The sequence below is a fragment of the Arachis stenosperma genome, chromosome 3 (genome assembly GCF_014773155.1).
Source record: "Arachis stenosperma cultivar V10309 chromosome 3, arast.V10309.gnm1.PFL2, whole genome shotgun sequence".
NCBI lineage: Eukaryota > Viridiplantae > Streptophyta > Magnoliopsida > Fabales > Fabaceae > Arachis > Arachis stenosperma.
The window spans coordinates 142,474,400-142,494,441 of record NC_080379.1 but is presented as its reverse complement, the minus strand read 5'-3'; the positions used below and the strand labels follow the sequence as shown (position 1 = coordinate 142,494,441).

General features: G+C 35.5%; 1 protein-coding gene across 1 annotated transcript; it reads left to right on the top strand.

The window, feature by feature from the left end:
* Positions 1–9,651: 9,651 nt before the first annotated feature.
* LOC130968248 (calcium-dependent protein kinase SK5) lies at positions 9,652–14,519 on the top strand. Its single transcript, XM_057893425.1, has 7 exons — positions 9,652–10,450; positions 10,725–10,868; positions 10,972–11,124; positions 11,263–11,378; positions 12,427–12,594; positions 12,738–12,962; positions 14,126–14,519. The coding sequence occupies exons 1-7, from the start codon at positions 9,904–9,906 to the stop codon at positions 14,276–14,278; spliced, it is 1,506 nt and encodes a 501-aa protein (XP_057749408.1). The 5' UTR covers positions 9,652–9,903; the 3' UTR covers positions 14,279–14,519.
* Positions 14,520–20,042: the final 5,523 nt, after the last annotated feature.

The following is a 20,042-nucleotide window of genomic DNA, read 5'->3' as shown; positions in this document are numbered from 1 at the left end:
TCAGACATTAATTCTTGAAGGCATCCCACAGACTAAAGGAACATCCACTTCCCAAAATACAGGTTGTTAAGTTCTAATTCCAGCTTTAACTCTGTGATAGTATTATTATAGGATTTTACCTTAGAAGTTATATAGGAGTAGTAGTACTTAGCATATCTATTTTGATTTTATTTCCAATTAAGCTATAATTTATTTTTCTCATCATCATCAGGCATGAATAAAGTAGTAGATTTTTTAAGATAAAGAAGTAATTTATATTTTTGAGTTCTTAGTAATAAAGACTATAATTAATTATATGTGGTGGTAATACTTGTTGTTCTTTGAATGAATGCTTGAACAGTGCATAAATTGTACTTTGAATTTGATGAATATTGGCTCCTGAAAGGATGAAGAACACGAAAAATATTATTGATGATCTGAAAAATCATGAAATTGATTCTTGAAGCAAGAAAAAGCAGTCAAAAAAAAAAACACAAATATTCACAAGCCATGAGCACTAGCCAAGAGTAAAAAAAAAAAAAAAAGGGGATCCAAGGCTTTGAGCATCTATGGATAGGAGGGCCCAAGGAAATAAAATCCAGGCCTAAGCGGCTAAACCAAGCTGTCCCTAACCATGTGCTTGTGTCATGAAGGTCCAAGTGAAAAACTTGAGACTGAGTGGTTAAAGTCGTAATCCAAAGCAAAAGAGTGTGCTTAAGAGCTCTGGACACCACTGACTGGGGACTCTAGCAAAGCTGAGTCACAATCTGAAAAGGTTCACCCAGTTATGTGTCTGTGGCATTTATGTATCCGGTGGTAATACTGGAAGACAAAGTGCTTAGGGCCACGGCCAAGACTCATAAATAGCTGTGTTCAAGAATCAACATACTACACTAGGAGAGTCAATAATACTATCTGAATTCTGAGTTCCTAAGGATGCCAATCATTCTGAAATTCAAAAGATACAGGGAGATGCCAAAACTGTTCAGAGACAAAAAGCTACAAGCCCCGCTCATCTAATAAGAATATGAGCTTCATTTAAAACTCTAAAATATTATTACTTCTTAATTTCTGTTAGAACCTATTTCATTCATCTAGTTGCTTGAGGACAAGCAACAGTTTAAGTTTGGTGTTGTGATGAGCGGATATTTTGTACGCTTTTTGGGGGTAATTTCATGTAGATTTTAGCATGTTTCAGTTAGTTTTTAGTAAAATAATATTAGTTTTTAAGCAAAAATCATATTTCTGGACTTTACTATGAGTTTGTGTGTTTTTCTGTGATTTCAGGTATTTTCTGGCTGAAATTGAGGGAGCTGAGCAAAAATCTGACTTAGGCTGAAAAAGGACTGCTGATGCTGTTGGATCCTGACCTCCCTGCACTCGAAATGAATTTTCTGGAGCTACAGGAGTCCAATTGGCGCGCTCTCAACGGCGTTGGAAAGTAGACATCCAGGGCTTTCCAGCAATATATAATAGTCCATACTTTGCGCAAGGATAGACGACGTAACTTGGCATTGAACGCCAAGTACACGCTGCTGTCTGGAGTTAAACGCCAGAAAAACGTCATGATCCGGAGTTGAACGCCCAAAACACGTCAAAACCTGGAGTTTGACGCCAAGAAAGGCCTTTACACGTGGAAAGCTTTAGTCTCAGCCCCAGCACACACCAAGTGGGCCCCAGAAGTGGATTTCTGCACCAATTATCTTAGTTTATTCATTTTTCTGTAAACCTAGGTTACTAGTTTACTATTTAAACAACTTTTACAGACTTATCTTGTACCTCATGACATTTTCAGATCTGAATTACATACTTTGTGATGGCATGAGTCTCTAAACTCCATTGTTGGGGGTGAGGAGCTCTGCAGCGTCTCGATGATTTAATACAATTCCTTTGTTTTCCATTCAAACACGCTTGTTCTTATCTAAGATGTTTATTCGCGCTTAATTGTGAAGAAGGTGATGATCTGTGACACTCATCACCTTCCTCAATCTATGAACGTGTGCCTGACAACCACCTCCATTCTACATCAGACTGAATGAATATCTCTTAGATTCCCCAACAGAATCTTCGTGGTATAGGCCGGATTGATGGCGGCATTCATGAGAATCCGGAAAGTCTAAACCTTGTCTGTGGTATTCCGAGTAGGATTCTGGGATTGAATGACTGTGACGTGCTTCAAACTCCTGAGGGCTGGGCGTTAGTGACAGACGCAAAAGAATCAATGGATTCTATTCCAACCTGATTGAGAACCGACAGATGATTAGCCGTGCTGTGACAGAGCATAGGAACGTTTTCACTGAGAGGATGGGAAGTAGCCACTGACAACGGTGACACCCTACATAGAGCTTGCCATGGAAGGAATCTGCGTGTGAGAAGAGGATTTCAAGGAAGAGTTGAAGTCAAAGGACAAAGCATCTCCAAAACTCCAACATATTCCACAATCCTTTATAAACAAGTAACTCTATTGTTCAAGTAATCCAAACAATTTTCTTTGACATCCTGACTAAGACAAATAAAATAAATATTGATTGCTTCAAGCCAATAATCTCCGTGGGATCGACCCTTACTCACGTAAGGTATTACTTGGACGACCCAGTGCACTTGCTGGTTAGTTGTGCGAATCACAAATTCGTGCACCAACTAGCACTACATTTGATTCCCGTTTCTCAAAATAAATTCTAATTATTCAACTTAGAAATTAATACACTACACGAATTGAAAAAATGCATATATCAATATAGAATTTCACAAAAAAGTGACTATTCATTAAAGACTAACAACAGTAAAAAATTAACCATGCTATAACCATGGTGAACCGAAATTTGCTCATGGATGAACAAAAATTTACATTAATAAAAACTAAAACTTGTACAATCATCTCTTGGATAATTCATATATGATTCATTGTAAAGAGTGGAGCTTGACTGAATCGATGATCCGGAGTCTAAAAGGTTCAACTACAAAAGACATAATTAATTGTATATTAGCAAAATGAACAATTGAATTTTTAACTAATCAAAAGCAAGTCAATTTTACCTTGCTTGGAGCTGTCTTTTTCTTTTTCTTCATGGTATTTGAGATCTTTTTTTCAGGTTTGATCCAAGTCTGTTCTTGGGCTGACCTCTTGTTTTGACACGTGGTAGGCTTTGAAGGTTATTCACATTGCTTAATGTCGCTTCTTCGTGGGTTAACAAACTTTTTCCTTTGCTTCTCTCTTAATATTCTCCCATCTCCGCCATGACCTTGTCAAATAATAGATGCTAAAATTGTGCCTCTATTGCTGATTTTGTTGCGCACAGTATCACGATATAAAAATCTGCAGCATCAAATTCTCTCTCTGCTTGCTTTCTGCTTGCTAGGCAATTGTGATACTGCTTCACGAATTGTCTCAAGGAGCTATTCCATGTGATGAACTTGTTGAAAAATGAATGCATGCTCTCGCTCCTTTGTGTGCTTCTCATCCCGGTCCAGAAGTGGTGATCAGGGCCCGTATTGGGCCTAAGGCCCAACCCATTCTCATTTAAAGGCAGGAGCTCAGCTGTTTTTCTTCTTCCTCAAGACAAAACTCACGCTGCACACTCATGGAAGGAGAAGGGAGAGTTTCCAAAACCTAACCTCACACTTAATTTCACATATCTTTTCACTCTGAGCTCCGATCATCGCACCGTTTACGGCCATGTGTCCATAGTGACGAGCTCTACAAAGCTCAGTACTCCATTAGGTAAGGAAGCCACATTTTCATTTTCAATTTCTCTTCCCTTAATTTTAAAAATCTGCATGTTGTGAGGTATTGAGATCTTTGAATTTTGATGTTATAGGATCCGATTAGCTTGAGGAATTAGCAAATTTTTGTTAGCTTGAGACACGATGAAGGTGAGAAACCCCCCCAAACCTAGTAAATCCCTTGAGTATATGTGTTAGGTATTGATATTTGGTATATAAATGTGATAATATATGTTAGGTAGTGTATAGGTGAGATTGGAACTCATTTGAAGAGATTAGAAGCTTGTTTGAGCCTTGGATATTGAGGTTTCGGTATTGGAGGCATGTGACCTCGTCAATTTGGGTGTTTTGGCTTAGGGGAGAAATCGGCTAAAGTATGATTTTGGTTTCTCGTATTTAATATATAATGTCTTGTAAAAACTTAGACTAGATTACCATAGGATAGGTGAAAATGGATGAGTATGTTAAATACTTAGTACCTTTAATGTTAATTGTTGATATGGATTGAATATTTGTTGGTGATTATTGTTTATGATGAAAATAGGTTGAGCATTGGTTTAGTGATTGATGATGGTGATGAAAATAGAATACTAGATGATGATTTAATGATGATTGACAAGGTGTTAAGAATGAATATATGTGTGTGTGTGTGTGTGATGAATTATTGATGATCTTGTTGGTTAATTGAAAAATTATATATGAGATTGTGTAATATTGAGGTATGGTTGATTGTGGTAGGATGTGGAGATTGTGGTGCTATAAATGGCATGTTGTGGTACTAGTTGTATGAGTGTTGGTATTGAGTTTGATTTTGGTGAAAATAGAGGTTTAAGAACTTTTGTGAAAACTAATTTTTGGTTGAACTTTGGCGAGTCATAACTCGGCTTTCAGACCCCTAAATTATTTCAAACTTATTTCATATGAAAATTGGGTTCGTGAAGTTTACGCCGTTCAAAGAACGGATGAAAAATGTTTTAAAACGACAACGTTATGCGCGTCGGAAGTTTGGAGTACAAAACTGAAATTCTGCAGCATTCAGCATTTTTGCCACTCTGCATATCTTGCGTACGCGACCACCTACACGCAACGCGACCAACCCTTTGGGTTGGGCATCTCGCGTACACAAGCAAAGTGCATGCGTACGCGAGCAAGAAAAATACGCCCACGCGTATGCGTGGCCCCTGAAATCAGCAAAGTGAGTTTTGTGTTTTAAAATATAATTTTAAACCTCTAGATCTCTATTTTTACTCTTTTAGCCCCTAAACCTTAGTTGTATGCTTAGTGATTAGGTGAAGTTAGGAAGGAATGGTAGCTTGGAAGAGAAGAAAGCTTGAAAATATGATGAATCATGGTTGAGAAATGTGAAAGTGTTATGTAATTGATGAATATTTGGCCATAATGATTATAAATGGATATGATAACTGAACTTTGATTGGGATGGTTGATGATGATGATTCTGTTGGGTTTCTCTCTGTTGTAAGGTGTGCCGGACACTATATACCATGAGTATGACGACACTATATCCCGAGAGCGTAGCGGGCGTTATATCCCAAGAGTGTGGGAGCACCTTACCCTAGGAAGTGTGTCGGGTACTATATCCCATGAGTGTGACGGGTACTATATCCCGAAAGCGTGGCAGATGCTATATCCCAAGAGTGTGGGAACACTTTATCCCAGAAAATATGACGGACACTATATCCCATGAGTGTGATGGACACTATATCCCGAGAGTGTGACAGGCACTATATCCCAAGAGTGTAGAGGCATGTCAGAGAGATGATATCCGGGTTAGCTATCGGGTGTGTCGAGTTCTGGCAAAGTAACCGACACGTGAGCTCACGGCCAGTATGATAGACATACATCATATGCATATGTGTGCTTTGTTTGATTGTGCATTAATTGGGCTTGCCTATGTGATTATTATGCTTACCTGCTATATTTGCTACCTGCCATATCTGTATTCTACTTGTGTTTGCTTTGTCTGATTGTTTGTCTATGTGGATCTACTAGTGTTTTGGAGGACAGTGGAGGAAGGATAAATAGTTGAGGATTTTAGTTAGAATTTGGTTAAGTTTAAGAACCTTAGAGAACCACCCTGATTTTATAGTTTCTATTTTAGTTCTTTAAGATTTATAATTTGAGTGTCGGCATTCTACGATTACCTTTGGATTTTCCAATACCTTATATCTTATGTATGCGACACCTTTACTATGCTGAGAACCCCTGGTTCTCATTCTATATGGATATTTGTGTTTTTCAGATGCAGGTCGAGAGGTACCTCGCTAGGCATCTGGAGTTCTCTGCAGCAAAGTGAATCTTTTGGGATATTATTTTGTGTACTGTTTATATATGACCATATGTATAGAACTCTCCTAATGACTTGTTTTATTTTGTGCCTCTTAGAGGAATATGGAGAATTAGGGTGTCTTATGTATATTCTGGGTTATGGGTTTGATATATATATATATATATATATATATATATATATATATATATATATATATATATATATATATATATATGTTTGTAAATATTCTCCGGCCAGCCTTAGTTTCACAGGTTGAGTTAGGAGCTTGTTATTTTGTACTCTTGACCCTCTATTCTCATTATATATATTATGAACCTTAGTTTTCTTTGTACGTAAGTAATCCTTATTCTTGAGCATTGCGCTTTTAATTTTTGCGATTTTGTTTTACTTAGCCTTCAAGACTCCTCGAATATTATATTCTTTCAAGTATATATATATATATATATATATATATATATATATATATATATATATATATATATATATATATATATTACTTTTAGAGGTTGTAATACCTCACCACCTATGTCTTATGGCTTAAGCATAAGATTTTGTGTGGTAGGGTGTTACATCTTTTCTTTCTTGTTTTACATTATCAAGTTTCTTATTTTACTCTCTTAATAAGAATAAAAACAAAAAATCAAACAAAGTAAAATAACATATGATGATATAAAATTACTAGAAAATGATGAACCTACATTCATTCAACTAAAAGAAAGAAAGAAAGATATAAGAAAAAAAAGAAGAAAACAATGCAGCATTAAAAAAGATATTTTTGTACTTTTGTAGCAAAATTTCGGTATCAAAATTAAGAAATTTATGTATTTTATTAAGAAATTTCAGTGTATTTTTATTTTGATAAGTTTTGCATAATTCAAAACTCTTCCTCTTTCTCTTCCTCCTCCTCATCTTGTGTTGTTTCTTCTTCTTTTTTTCTTATTCATCTTTTCCTTTTTGTTTTACCTTCTCAAGCTTCTTGTTTTACTCTTTTAACAAGAATAAAAACAAAAAAATCAAATAAATAAGAAAAAATACATAATGCTACAAAATTATTAAAAAGAGGATGAACCTATATTCATTTAACTAAAAGAAAGAAAGATATAAGGAATAAAAGAAGAAGAAAAAAATACAACATTAAAGAAGACATTTTTATGCTTTTGTAGCAAAATTTTTATGTAAAAACTAAGAAAATTTGATGTATATTTATTCTGATAAGTTCTGCATAATTCAAAACTCTTCCTCTTTCTCCTCCTCCTCTTCGACTGCTTCTTCTTTTTCATATTTTTCTTCTTATTTCATTTTCTCATAATTCTTCTTGTTTTACTCTTTTAAGAGGAATAAAGTTAAAAAAAAGAAGAAAAATCAATGATGCAAAATTAGAAGGAAAAAAAAAAGAGGAAAAGAAAAATTGCAGCAATAAAAGAATGACGATAGAGAAAAATACGCGAAGAAGAAGAAGGAATGTGACGAAGAAAGAAGAATGCGAAGAGGAAAAGGAAGAACACAATAAAAAAGAAGGAACACAAAAAAAATATTTGCGTTAGTGAAGCACGCGTGTACACCCTGCATATAATAAAAATGAATTTTGTTAGTAAATATTAATACAACTAACTTGCGTTGATCAAATAGCCAATTCACATTTACAACAACTCATTATTTAAAATATATAAGATAAAAGATCATACTTTATTAAACAATTAAAAAAATGAGAAAATCTACTTCTACCAAAAAAAATAGATATTCATACAAAATTAATATTATATAATATATAAACAAACATAAATAATTAATTATCAAATTAATTATTTATATAAAATATATATTAAAATATTAAATACATATTAAAAATAAATTAATCAATATATATTTATACACAAATTCATTTTGATTGATTTAATGAATTTGAAGATAGTAAATGTTATTAAACAAATACTTTGTAATATTCAATTTTACAATTTTTTTTTTAAATTGAATCATAACGATCAATCTTTTCTTTCTTAAAAATATCTTATTAACAAATCTCATTTCTTAAGAAGGGATCATTCATTCACTCATTCCTGAATACTAACTGTGTGTCACCTTCATCGGTTCCAATAAATCATGTTCTTCAATTATCGATTCCTGCTACTAATACCATAGCAGAAAGGTGTACTCACGTGCTTGAAATTTCTTTTATTCTATTAGTTTTCCATGAGGGATTATGCAAAAAATTCCCATTATGCATATTTTAACTGGAAAACCGTATTGTTATTGGTCATACGTACGGTCAATTCTTTATCTTTGTTCATGCATGTGGTGGGGAGAAAAATAAAAGAACAAAAAGAAATCATAGTATTTGTTTGATCACTTTCTTTGAACTTAATTGCTAAATTGCATAGCGATTATGGTATAGTACTGAATAGCACGTGACTAAGCCCGCAAATCACTAAACAGTGCAGTATTTAACTAAGATAGAAATATAGGTACAGTTAAAAATTAATAATTTAATCAATCTATCAAATTATTCCACCAGCTTCAACTATCAATACAAAATATTAACTGTTCCACTATTAACTAATTATCGTCTCTATGAGAAACCCACTACAATTCAAAATACAAGTCTAACAAAAGGAATCAACAAATAAACAAATAAAATCAAAAGACATTATCTGACTCAGGCTTTTGTATTCATTCAACAGGATATGTGGCCAATTCCATCGCATGATTCATCCTTCATATACAATTTAATTAAAATAATTATTTATAAGATTAGATTAAAAAAGAATGGGTCTATATAACGACATTTCTCATAATAAGTCGAATGAGTGAATGACTCCAAGACTAGGCAAGATGACATTGCTATGTTAATGTTACGGATTTACGGAAGGTAGAGAGATATATAGCAAGATAGGAAAAATTGAAATTTTTACATAAAATTAAAAAAATAAATTAAATATGTAAAATATAAAATCAAAGTAAAATTTAAATCCTAAAATTATTTGATTTGATATAAATTTGATAAAATTGATTTATTCATTTAAAATTTTAATATTAAAATTTGTTTAAAGGTTAAATGGAAATTCAAGGTATTACCATATATAAACTTGTATAAGTGTATAAAGTATTTTTATAAGTTTTTACTTTTTTATTTAGTTTTTTTTGAAGGTTTGAACTTTCAAGTGGACGAAGAGATGGAGAGAGGTTTATCCGAAACACATCATCAATGAATTATTTGTCCACACCAAACTTTCAAAGTAGAGCCCATAGAAATAGACACGAAACACAAGTGGTAGAGCAGAGAAGCAGGGTATAATTTCATTTGAGGAAATTCCACAAGTCCACAACTTGTATTTGACCAATTCAATGAACAGCAATTAAAAATCTTAAAGCTCAGATTTTATTCATGTTAAATATTTTATAGCATATAGTGAGTTCAAAATTAAATTCCATCTAAATTAAAACTAAACATTGAAATACGCTATTAAAAGTGGTGCTCTATTTTATTAGCAAATAGTACTAGCCATCCAATACAATGGAAATTCATGAGATTAATTAGAAATATAATCTTAATGTTAACATTTGATTTCAGTGCATCAATAATTTATTAAAAATAATATTTTTTCTTATTTTATAAAAAAAATAACATAATAGTAGAGAGAGAAAGAAAGAATGCGCCAAAAAGGGAAAAAAACATGGTGTCTGCGGAAGCGCAAGAGAGAGAGAAAACACAATAAACATGTTCACCGCTCACCCATTTCTTCACTTCTTCTTGTTCTTCCTCATCTTAGTCTGAGTCAAAATAGATAAACACTGCACAGTAATAATAACAGTACGGAAACGAAAACTATCTGACACACAGAATCGATTAAAGTTCATCGCTTTCTTCTGTGTGCGTGTTTGTTCCAGATCAGGCAATGTCGAAAGCGGGAAGCACAGCGGCACCGTTGAAGCCAGCGTGGGTTCTCCCACACCGAACCCCGAGGCTGACGGAACTGTACGCGCTTGGAAGAAAACTGGGTCAAGGTCAATTCGGAACAACCTTCCACTGCACCGAAAAGTCCACGGGTCGCATCTTCGCCTGCAAGTCCATCCCAAAGCGCAAGCTCTTCTGCAAAGAAGACTACGACGACGTTTGGAGAGAGATTCAGATAATGCACCATCTTTCAGAACACCCCAACGTGGTTCGAATCCATGGCACCTTCGAGGACAGCCTTGCCGTTCATCTCGTTATGGAGCTCTGTGAAGGCGGCGAGCTCTTCGATAGGATCGTTCACAAGGGTCACTACAGTGAGAGACAAGCAGCAAAGCTTATCAAGACCATTGTTGAGGTTGTTGAATCTTGCCACTCTCTTGGGGTCATGCATAGGGACCTCAAGCCTGAGAATTTCTTGTTCGATAGCGTTGACGAAGATGCTAAGCTCAAAGCCACAGATTTTGGATTGTCTGTCTTCTATAAGCCTGGTGGGTTCTCTTGTCTTATCTTTTCTAAACATTTGGGTAGTAATTATTTCTGTGTTCTCAATTGGATGAATTCGGGTGAATCTGGTTATGTTCTTGGCTGTAGTTGCTCTGTCCAATGAATTTGGTGTCTACAGACATCAAATCTTTTGGCTTTCTATCTGATGAAAGTTTGGGTTTATTTGTTTAACAAATCATAGATATGCAATCTTGTCTTATTGCTATGATTTGAATATGTTCTACCTCTCATGCCTGATGAAGTGATATAAGTTTTCAGGTGAATCGTTTTGTGATGTCGTTGGGAGCCCATACTATGTTGCACCAGAGGTCTTGCGCAAGCACTATGGACCAGAATCAGATGTGTGGAGTGCAGGGGTTATTTTGTACATCTTATTAAGTGGGGTGCCACCATTTTGGGCTGGTAGGTATATGCATATCAATTTGGGAGCATCAGGATTCAGCTTTTTTCTTCATTGTTTCTCCTTTTATCATTGCTAATATTGTTCTGAAAATTTCACCTTCAGAAACTGAACCTGGGATCTTCCGACAGATTTTACTAGGAAGAATTGATTTTCAGTCTGAGCCCTGGCCTAGCATTTCGGACAGCGCCAAGGATCTAATTCGGAAAATGCTTGATCAAAATCCAAAAACCAGGCTCACAGCACATGAAGTACTTCGTAAGTCTAGTAAATTTTATGGTGAACCGTTTTCATAGCATGCTGAGTTTTTCAGCACTAGTATTTCAAATAGGTTAACAGCTGTTAAGATTTATACATATTACAAGTCTGTGAAACTACCATTCTTCTTTGTTTCAGGCCACCCATGGATTGTTGATGACAACATTGCACCAGATAAACCTCTTGACTCTGCAGTTTTGTCTAGACTGAAGCAATTCTCTGCAATGAATAAGCTGAAAAAGATGGCTTTGCGTGTAAGGCTTCTGTGTACCTTTTCCTAAGTCTAGATGAGTTCTTTGTTCTAATAATCACTACGAATATCCCAGTCATCTGCTTTTCTAATATAACAAAAAAAAAGGGTGTTTTTTTAAGGAAAAAAATTTGATACTGGGTTAAGAAGATTTCAAAGTGGTATTTCAGGTCCTCTGAAAGGCTGTTATTGTCATATTAAATGAATTCTTTTGAAAAAGACCCATAAAAAAGTTTCTCGATTCCTAAGCAAGATGCCAGAGAATCTTGCTATTCTTATTTTGAGCATTATACATGAATGTCTCACATGGCTGTAGGGGGTTTCTTAGATCGGTGTATGGGCATTTTGTGCCTGCTGGAAAGGAAGATGCCCCCAATCAGGGATTAAATTTCTAGAAAGACAGCTATCCCTTACGGCCTTACCTACCCTTTAAGTTCAAGGAATGTGATACTCATTTTTCAAATGATACATAAGTTGGCTGCAGCATTAAGTTTTTAAAGATATTTTCTAATACAAGGATTAGATGCATTGGAAATTGAAAATTCAACATGTTTGGACTGGAAAAATCGTATTTTATCCTAATGATTTTCTTGACAGCTTTCATCAATTAGATCCATTTCATAGATAGAGAAGCTGTTCTTCACTTCAAAGTTCAAAGCCTTCAAACAGTCTAGATATTGTTTACTGAATTTTTTATAAGCCTGTAATACATGCCTTTTTGGATTTTCATTTCTTAATTTTGGTTCTCACTTGTGAATTCTGTCTGGTATGAGTATTGGATGTGGACTATGGGACAACCTGATTTCATATAATTTTTTACATTACTTTTTATTCACGAGTCCAAAAATTGGAAGACAGGGCTTGCTCTGGTCCAAATCTGCAGGAACTTGAACTTATTCTTTTCATGCAAATTTTGGTTGTTGCTAAGTAATTGAATAAAAAAATTGGGAAGCTAACATGAGTCATGGGATCATGGCTGGGAAGTTAAAGTCATTTCTGCTTATCTAATCCCAATACCAAACAGTTTAACAGCTTTGCTTGGTCCTTCCTAGGTTATTGCCGAGCGGCTTTCTGAGGAAGAAATCGGCGGCCTTAAAGAGTTATTCAAGATGATTGACACAGACAGCAGCGGAACCATAACATTTGATGAGTTAAAGGAAGGCTTAAAGCGAGTAGGATCCGAACTTATGGAGTCTGAAATCAAGGATCTGATGGATGCAGTAAGCTAAAATATTTATTTTGTATACTTTTATCTTTGGATTAATTTGTAGTTTACTCCATTTTGATGATATGATCTTTCTTCGTCTTTGCCTTCAAATTTTGAATTTGCGCATAGAATATCTTATTATTTTGACTGTGACAGGCGGATATTGATAAAAGTGGGACAATTGATTATGGTGAATTCATTGCTGCAACTGTTCATTTAAATAAGCTGGAGAGAGAGGAAAACCTTTTGTCAGCATTCTCGTATTTTGACAAAGATGGTAGTGGCTACATAACCATTGATGAGATTCAACAAGCTTGTAAGGACTTCGGTTTAGATGACATACATATTGATGACATGATCAAAGAAATAGATCAAGACAATGTAAGTGTTGTTTTCTTTCTTACGATTAGGGATGTCAATGGGGCGGGGCGGGGGCGGGGGCGGGGGATGCTTCCCTACTCCCCGTCCCCGCCCCCAGAATTAATCCCCGTCCCCGCCCCATTCCCCGTCATGGGGGGATAATTGTCCCCATCCCCGTTCCCCGCATTCCCCGCGTTCCCCGCGGGGCCCCATTCCCCATCTCCCTATGTTTAACATTCATATGGAAATTATAGTAAAAAATATCAAAAAAAAAACAAAAAAACAAACTAAAAACTATTATTACAAACACACAAATATATCTTATCTAAGATTATAAGTCCAGAAATACAACATAGCAAATCATAGTCCATAAAATAAAATCTTAAAATGCAACAAACATCAAATATTCTTTCATTGTCGGCATAAAACTTCCAACAAACATCTCCATGTTCTCTGTTAAAACAATAGAGACAAATATGTTAACATACAGTGACGAGAATGGAAGCAAACACGCAGACCTAGAAGTGGAGAGGAGAAGGACGCCGTGCCTGAGGAGAGAGAACGACGCGGTGAAGCTGCTAGGATGACGGCGCAAGAGTGGCCGGTGGCTAGCTGTGAGGATTTTGAAGTTTGAACAAAGTAGAGAGTGAGTGAGTGACTGGAGTCTAGAGAGTTGGGGTTTGGATGGGAATAGAGAGTTAGAGAGGGCGCAGCAACAAAAGTGAGAAGGGAATATAGGGTTAAGGTTTTTTAATGGGTGAAATTACTAAAATACCCCCTATGTTAGAAATAAAGTAAGAGTATTTAAGTAAGTTTAACAATTCGGGGAATTATCGGGGATGGGGCGGGGATCCCCGCTCGGGTCCCCGCGCCTGTCTCGGGGGAATTTTGCTCCCCATCCCCATCCCCACGGGGAAAATTCCCCACCATCGGGGCCCCATTTGGGGCGGTCCCCGCGGGGATCCCCACCTGCTGGGGATTTTTGACACCCCTACTTACGATGTCTCCTCTTTTGTTATGCTAGCTTCATCATCATAATCAGCATGTATAGTGCATGCTCCAAGAATATTTACATCTATTTATAATTTTAAATATGTTTTTAATTATTATGAACAAAGATTTGGCAAGAACATACTAGTATTTGTCATACCAACTTAACTTGTTTGGTTTTGTGGTGGATGCAGGATGGACAAATAGATTATGGGGAATTTGCTGCGATGATGAGAAAGGGGAATGGAGGGATAGGAAGGAGAACCATGAGAAAAACACTCAATTTTAGAGATGCTTTTGGATTAGTAAGCAATGGAGCCAATCAAGATATTGATGGTCACCTTTAATATTTTATTTGTTGACAAAAAAAAAAAAAAAGAAGAATATATATATAAAAATTGACACAAGCATAATTTGGTGCCTTCTGACCAATTCTTGCATATTTACTATTATATTAGTAGACTCATATTTTTAAAGAAGTTTTTTTAAAATGGCCCATCCAAAGAACGGAAGATACTTAGGTGTATGCTTTGCGGACGTTATAGATGCTGCCTCAAATCTCAATCGTTTCAGTAGTATTTTTTATTATTCTAAGTTCTGATAACTTGTGTACATATTAAAGTGGGTTCTTTTACTTTTATAAAAAGAAAAAGAAGAGGGTTCATAATATTTTGTGAATTAAATGTTATTATATGAACATTTAATATCAGTTCATTATATTATTCTACTACTACGTATGGTAATAGCATAATTGAAATTATGGATTGAGATTTTTCTCTGATATTATTTGATCCGATCCTCCATGGATAACGGTGAAGACGGGATGAGTGTCGGAAGGATAGATGTTTAGTTAAAGTCGTTTTCTTCTTTTTGCTCTTAGTCATAGCATTCATCATTCTGTGGGATGTCACTTAAGAATCTCTAATAGCTTTCTTCCAAATCATGTGGGACAGCTACTTTTACTAATTTTCAACGAAAACATAATGGAATCTTTCTTCTTCTTTTACTCTTTTTTCTTTTTCTTTTTTTTTTTCCCTCTTTCACGTGCCCGTTGGCCGTAATCCATGTAATGAGAAAAGAGAGAGAAAATTATAGAGCTTGCATGTGTAATGCACAAATGTTTCGAAACTATATTTGGTTTACATTTTTATTTTTTATTTTTCTTTTTCAGTATTTTTTATTTTTAAAATTTTATAAAAAATGAAGTAAAAATAAAAAATAAAATTTTATCGTTTTAATTATTTTATTTTCTTTAAAATATAAAAAATATTAAAAATAAAAATGCAAATCAAATATATTCTAAAACCCTCCATCTACCATGAAAGCCTTACTAAGTACTAACTATCCTAATATTAAAGCCAGGCTAAAATGAATAAGACTCAACTTATAAAATTCAAGATTTTAGATCTATTACGCCAACTTACCTGACTTGATAGGTCCGACTTGCATATAGAATCTTAACTGTAATGTGCATCCCAATAAATGCGCCAAAAATTTTAAATATGGGATCTCAACAACCTCTAAACAAAAGAGAAGTAACCATCCATTATTATAGGTGGATAAGTTATAGAATGATAGCAAGACTGTCACTCTTACTTTATAAATACCCCATTATTAGGGGTGGAAACAGGTCAGGCCAGGCCAGGCTTTGCTCTTAACAGGTCTGGCCTGTCATACAATTGATTGGCCTGAGCTTGGCCTGCAGCCTGTTATAGGTTCTTTATAAAGTACTAGGCCTGGCCTGTTATTCAGCCTGGCCTGGCCTGTTATTCAGCCTGGCCTGGCCTGGCCTGAAGCCTGTTAAAAGGCCTGATAATTTTTTTTTACAAAAATAAAAATATTATTTAAAAAAATTATTTTTTAATAAAAATAGTATTATGTAATATGTCATATATTTAATATTTATAAAAAATTTTAAATTTTTAACATATTTAAAATATACAAAAATATTTATAATAAAATATAATAAATTTAAAATATCTCATAATTTTATTAATAATAAATAATTATTTATATATTTAATTATATTTTAACAGGCCTAGACAGGCCTGACAGGCCTATAAGGCTAATTAGTAAGCCTGGGCCTGGCCTATTAATGTATTAAGGCTTTTAAAAGAGTCTGGGCTTGTACCTATTTTATAACAGGCCAGGCCAAACACAGGCCAGGCTGCAGGCCCCTGGCAGGCCGCCTGGCCTTTTTCCACCCCTACCCATCATATACAGGTATTTCTCAACCTTAATTCATAAAAAATCTGTCAAAAACCCTTTGTTAACTTAAGTATCAGAGAACCTTATAGGTACCATTCCCCACTCACCATCAAAGACCTCGGACGACTTTGCCTCGTTGAGAAAGATGTTGGGACCTTCACTAGAAGAAGTTTGGACCCCACATTTAGCCAACACTTACATCAGTTTCAAGTAATCCTAGGAACACTGGCGTCGTTGTCGAGGACCTAGAAGTCAGCACGAAACCATGGCGGAAGAACAACTGGAAGACGGATGAACAACCTCTGATTCAGAATCCCATAATAGGAAATGTTTAAACAACGATTGAGCTCTCTATATACCCCAACATTTAGAAAGGGATAAAGGTCTGGCTAACAATGGAGGAAGAAGCGACTTAGGAGGACCAAGGTTGGGCTCTCAAGTTCACATACTTGAAGGATCAGGAAACAGAGAAGCTATAGAAATCACGGGACTGGTTCACGAATATCAATGTTGGTTAGAATAGCCCGAGATCGAGTTAGAGTGACAGCATGAGTTTGAACGGTCCCTACAGAGAGAAATATGAAGACGAAGGAAACTCGAAGAAAAATTAGAAATGTTGGAGTTTGAGCTCAAGAGCAGAAAATCTCGCACTGAACGAGATACTACTCCTCCAGGGAATGATGATCCTTTCTTAGAAGAAATCATATGAGCCAGAGTTTCGAAGCCCAAATATGGATCTTTATGATGGCACTACAGACCCTCGACATTATCTGAGCAATTTTAAAAGTTGTATGTACCTGGTAAATGCATATGACACAATAAGATGCAAAGCATTCCAACTACATTAACTATGGCGACCATAAATGGTTTTACAGTCTTCCACCCAGGTCGATCATTTATTTTGATGACTTGGAAAAAAGCTTCTTACCCAATTTTTCATTCAAAAAAATAAAGTCAAGCATGCACCGAGTCTCTTGGGTGTCAAGCAAGAGGGTAGATAATCCCTCAGGTTTACATGGAAAAGTTCAATAAAGCATGTTTCGAAATTCAAAATTTTCTTACTAAAGCAACTATAATGAGACTTGTTAATGGCCCAAAGAGGGACCTTTTTTACAGTCTATATTAAAAAGACACCCGACTTTCTTATATGAGGTTCAGGAATAAGCTGAGAAGTATATCAATATGAGACTAGCTAACTAAGGATGCCAATAGCAATGCAGAAAGAAGATGGTAGTTTCGAAAGACCTCAAAGGTATCACTCATATACCCCATTATGAGTCTCTCTAGTTGATGTTTACAGAGAAATATGCCACACTGAAAAGATGCCGCCTCCAAGACCGATTCGAAGCAAGAAAAGAGAAAATTGGTCAGATCAGAATACTTTGAGTATTACAAAATTTATGGTCATTCTACTAATAGTTGCTACAACTTGAAAAATGTAATAGAAAAATTAGCAAAAAAAAAAGTGATTGGACAAGTACCTTATTGGGAGGGCGGATGAAACCAACAAAAGAAAAAGAGATGAGGAAGATAGAGAAAAATGTGAACGACCACCCAGAACACCCGAGAGGCACATCCATATAATTGTTGGTGGATTCGTGAGAGAAGGAATAACTAAGTCCTCTCGCAAGAGACATTTGAAAGAGGACTATCAAGTTGGAAAAAATAAAGAAGCTTTCAATTTGTCCACAATAACATTCACAAAAAAAAGATGTCAAAGGTGTAATCCTTGATCATGATAATTTGATAGGGATAACAATGATACTAGCAAATACTAATTTTCACAGGACATTGGTAGATCAGAAAAATTCGGTTAACATTTTGTTTTAGCCAGCGTTTGATAAGCTCGGCTTAGAAAAAAAAGAGTTGAAGGCATATCTAGACACTTTTTTTGGGTTGGGAGATTCCCCCATCCGACCACTAGGGTATATTACTCTATACACAAATTTCGGTAAGGGGTTAAAAGCACGAACTGTAAGTGTCGACTACATTGTGGTAGACATAACATCAACCTACAATGCCTTGATAGATTAGATAACCCTTAACCGACTTGCAATAGCAGTGTCAACTCATTATCTTTGTATAAAATTCTCCAATCGATAAGAAATATTTACTATAAAAGGAGATCATAAGTTGGCTAGAAGATGTTATAATAAAAACTTAAACTTATAAGGCTGTACAAAGAGTAAAGAGATCAATTCAATAGAGCTTGGATGGGTTCGAATTCGAGATGACATAAGGCTCCAACCTGAAGAAAGAATGGAAGAAGTCCATATAGGTGATGAAGTCCCAAAAGACGACCAATGTAGGCCAATCAGGATCAAAAGTTAAAAGAAGATCTCATTGGCTTGTTGAAAGAGAATGCTGATCTCTTTACATGGAAAGTTTCAGACATGATTAGCATACACCCCAATCTCATGTGTCGCAAGCTAGCCATTTATCCTAGATCTTGACTTATTCAAAATGACGATGAAAGCTCAGTCCTAAGAGAGCACAAGTCGTGGAAGAGCAAGTACAAGCACTCTTAGAAGCTGAATTTATAAGGAAAGTAAAATACTCCTTATGGCTAGCAAATGTCGTTCTAGTAAAGAAGCAAATGGAAAATGGAGGATGTATGTAGAGTATACTGATCTTAACAAGGCATGCCATAAAGATCCTTATCCTTTGCTAAATATTGAAGCTTTGGTAGATTCAACTTCAAGATACAAATTCTTCTCCTTCATGGATACTTACTCGGGATATAATCAAATATCGATATATAAGTCTAATAAAGAAAAGACATCTTTCATCACTTCTAGGGCCAATTATTGTTATATAGTCATGCCCTTCGGGTTGAAAAATTAGGGGAGGGGAACATACCAGTGACTGATAAACAAAGTATTTTCTTTCCACTTGGAAAAATTGATGAAGGTCAATGTAGATGACATGCTTGTAAAAACTCAAAGCAAGACCAACTTGCTAGCCGACATGTCTGAGGTATTCAACACCATTAGACACATGTGATGAGCTAAATCCCACTGAATGTGCCTTTGCAGTAAAAACAGAAAATTTTCTCGGATTCATGCTTACTTAGAAAGACATTGAAGCTAACCCGAACAAATAAAAAGTAGTCTTAGAGATGAGGAGGCTGACCTGCTTGAAAAAAGTCCAACAACTAAATGGTAGGTTGACTGTTCTATCTAGATTCTTGGCTAGTTCAACCTTGAATTTGCTATCACTATTTGAAATCCTTAAAAAAGGCACAATTTTCAATGAACTCAAGAATGTTAACAAGCTTTTCAAGAGTTTAAAAATTTTTTGAGTCAACCTCCCATTCTAACTTGTTATGAGGTTAGAAAAGAGCTTGTGCTGTATCTAGTTGTCGCTGAAAAGGCTATAGCTTTCGCTCTTGTCTGAGAAGATGAAGCGGGGCAGATTCTTGTTTACTTTACAAGCAAAGCATTGCAAGGGGTTGAATTGAACTACCACAGGATTGAGAAATTTGCCTACACCCTCCTTTTGGCTTCCAGAAGACTGTGATCATACTTCTATGCTCACATAATCAAAGTCCAAACAAATCACCCCATGAAGCATATCTTACAAAAAACAGATATTACAAGGCGGATGTTACAATTGGATATTGAGTTGTCTGAGTTCAACCTCAAATATGAAGCTCAGGCGACCATTAAGTCACAAAATTTGGTCAACTTCCTGGTACAATACACAGGAGTACAACAAGGGAGCTCCACTTCTTGGAACTTGTATGTGGATGGTTCTTCAAACAAAGATGGCAATAGAGCAGGAGTTATCCTTGAAAATACAAAAGGAACTCGGTTGGAGCTCTCCTTCATGTTTGACTTTTTGGTCTCTAACAACTAAGCTGAATGCGAAGTAGTGCTTGCTGTCTTACAAATGGCTAAAGAG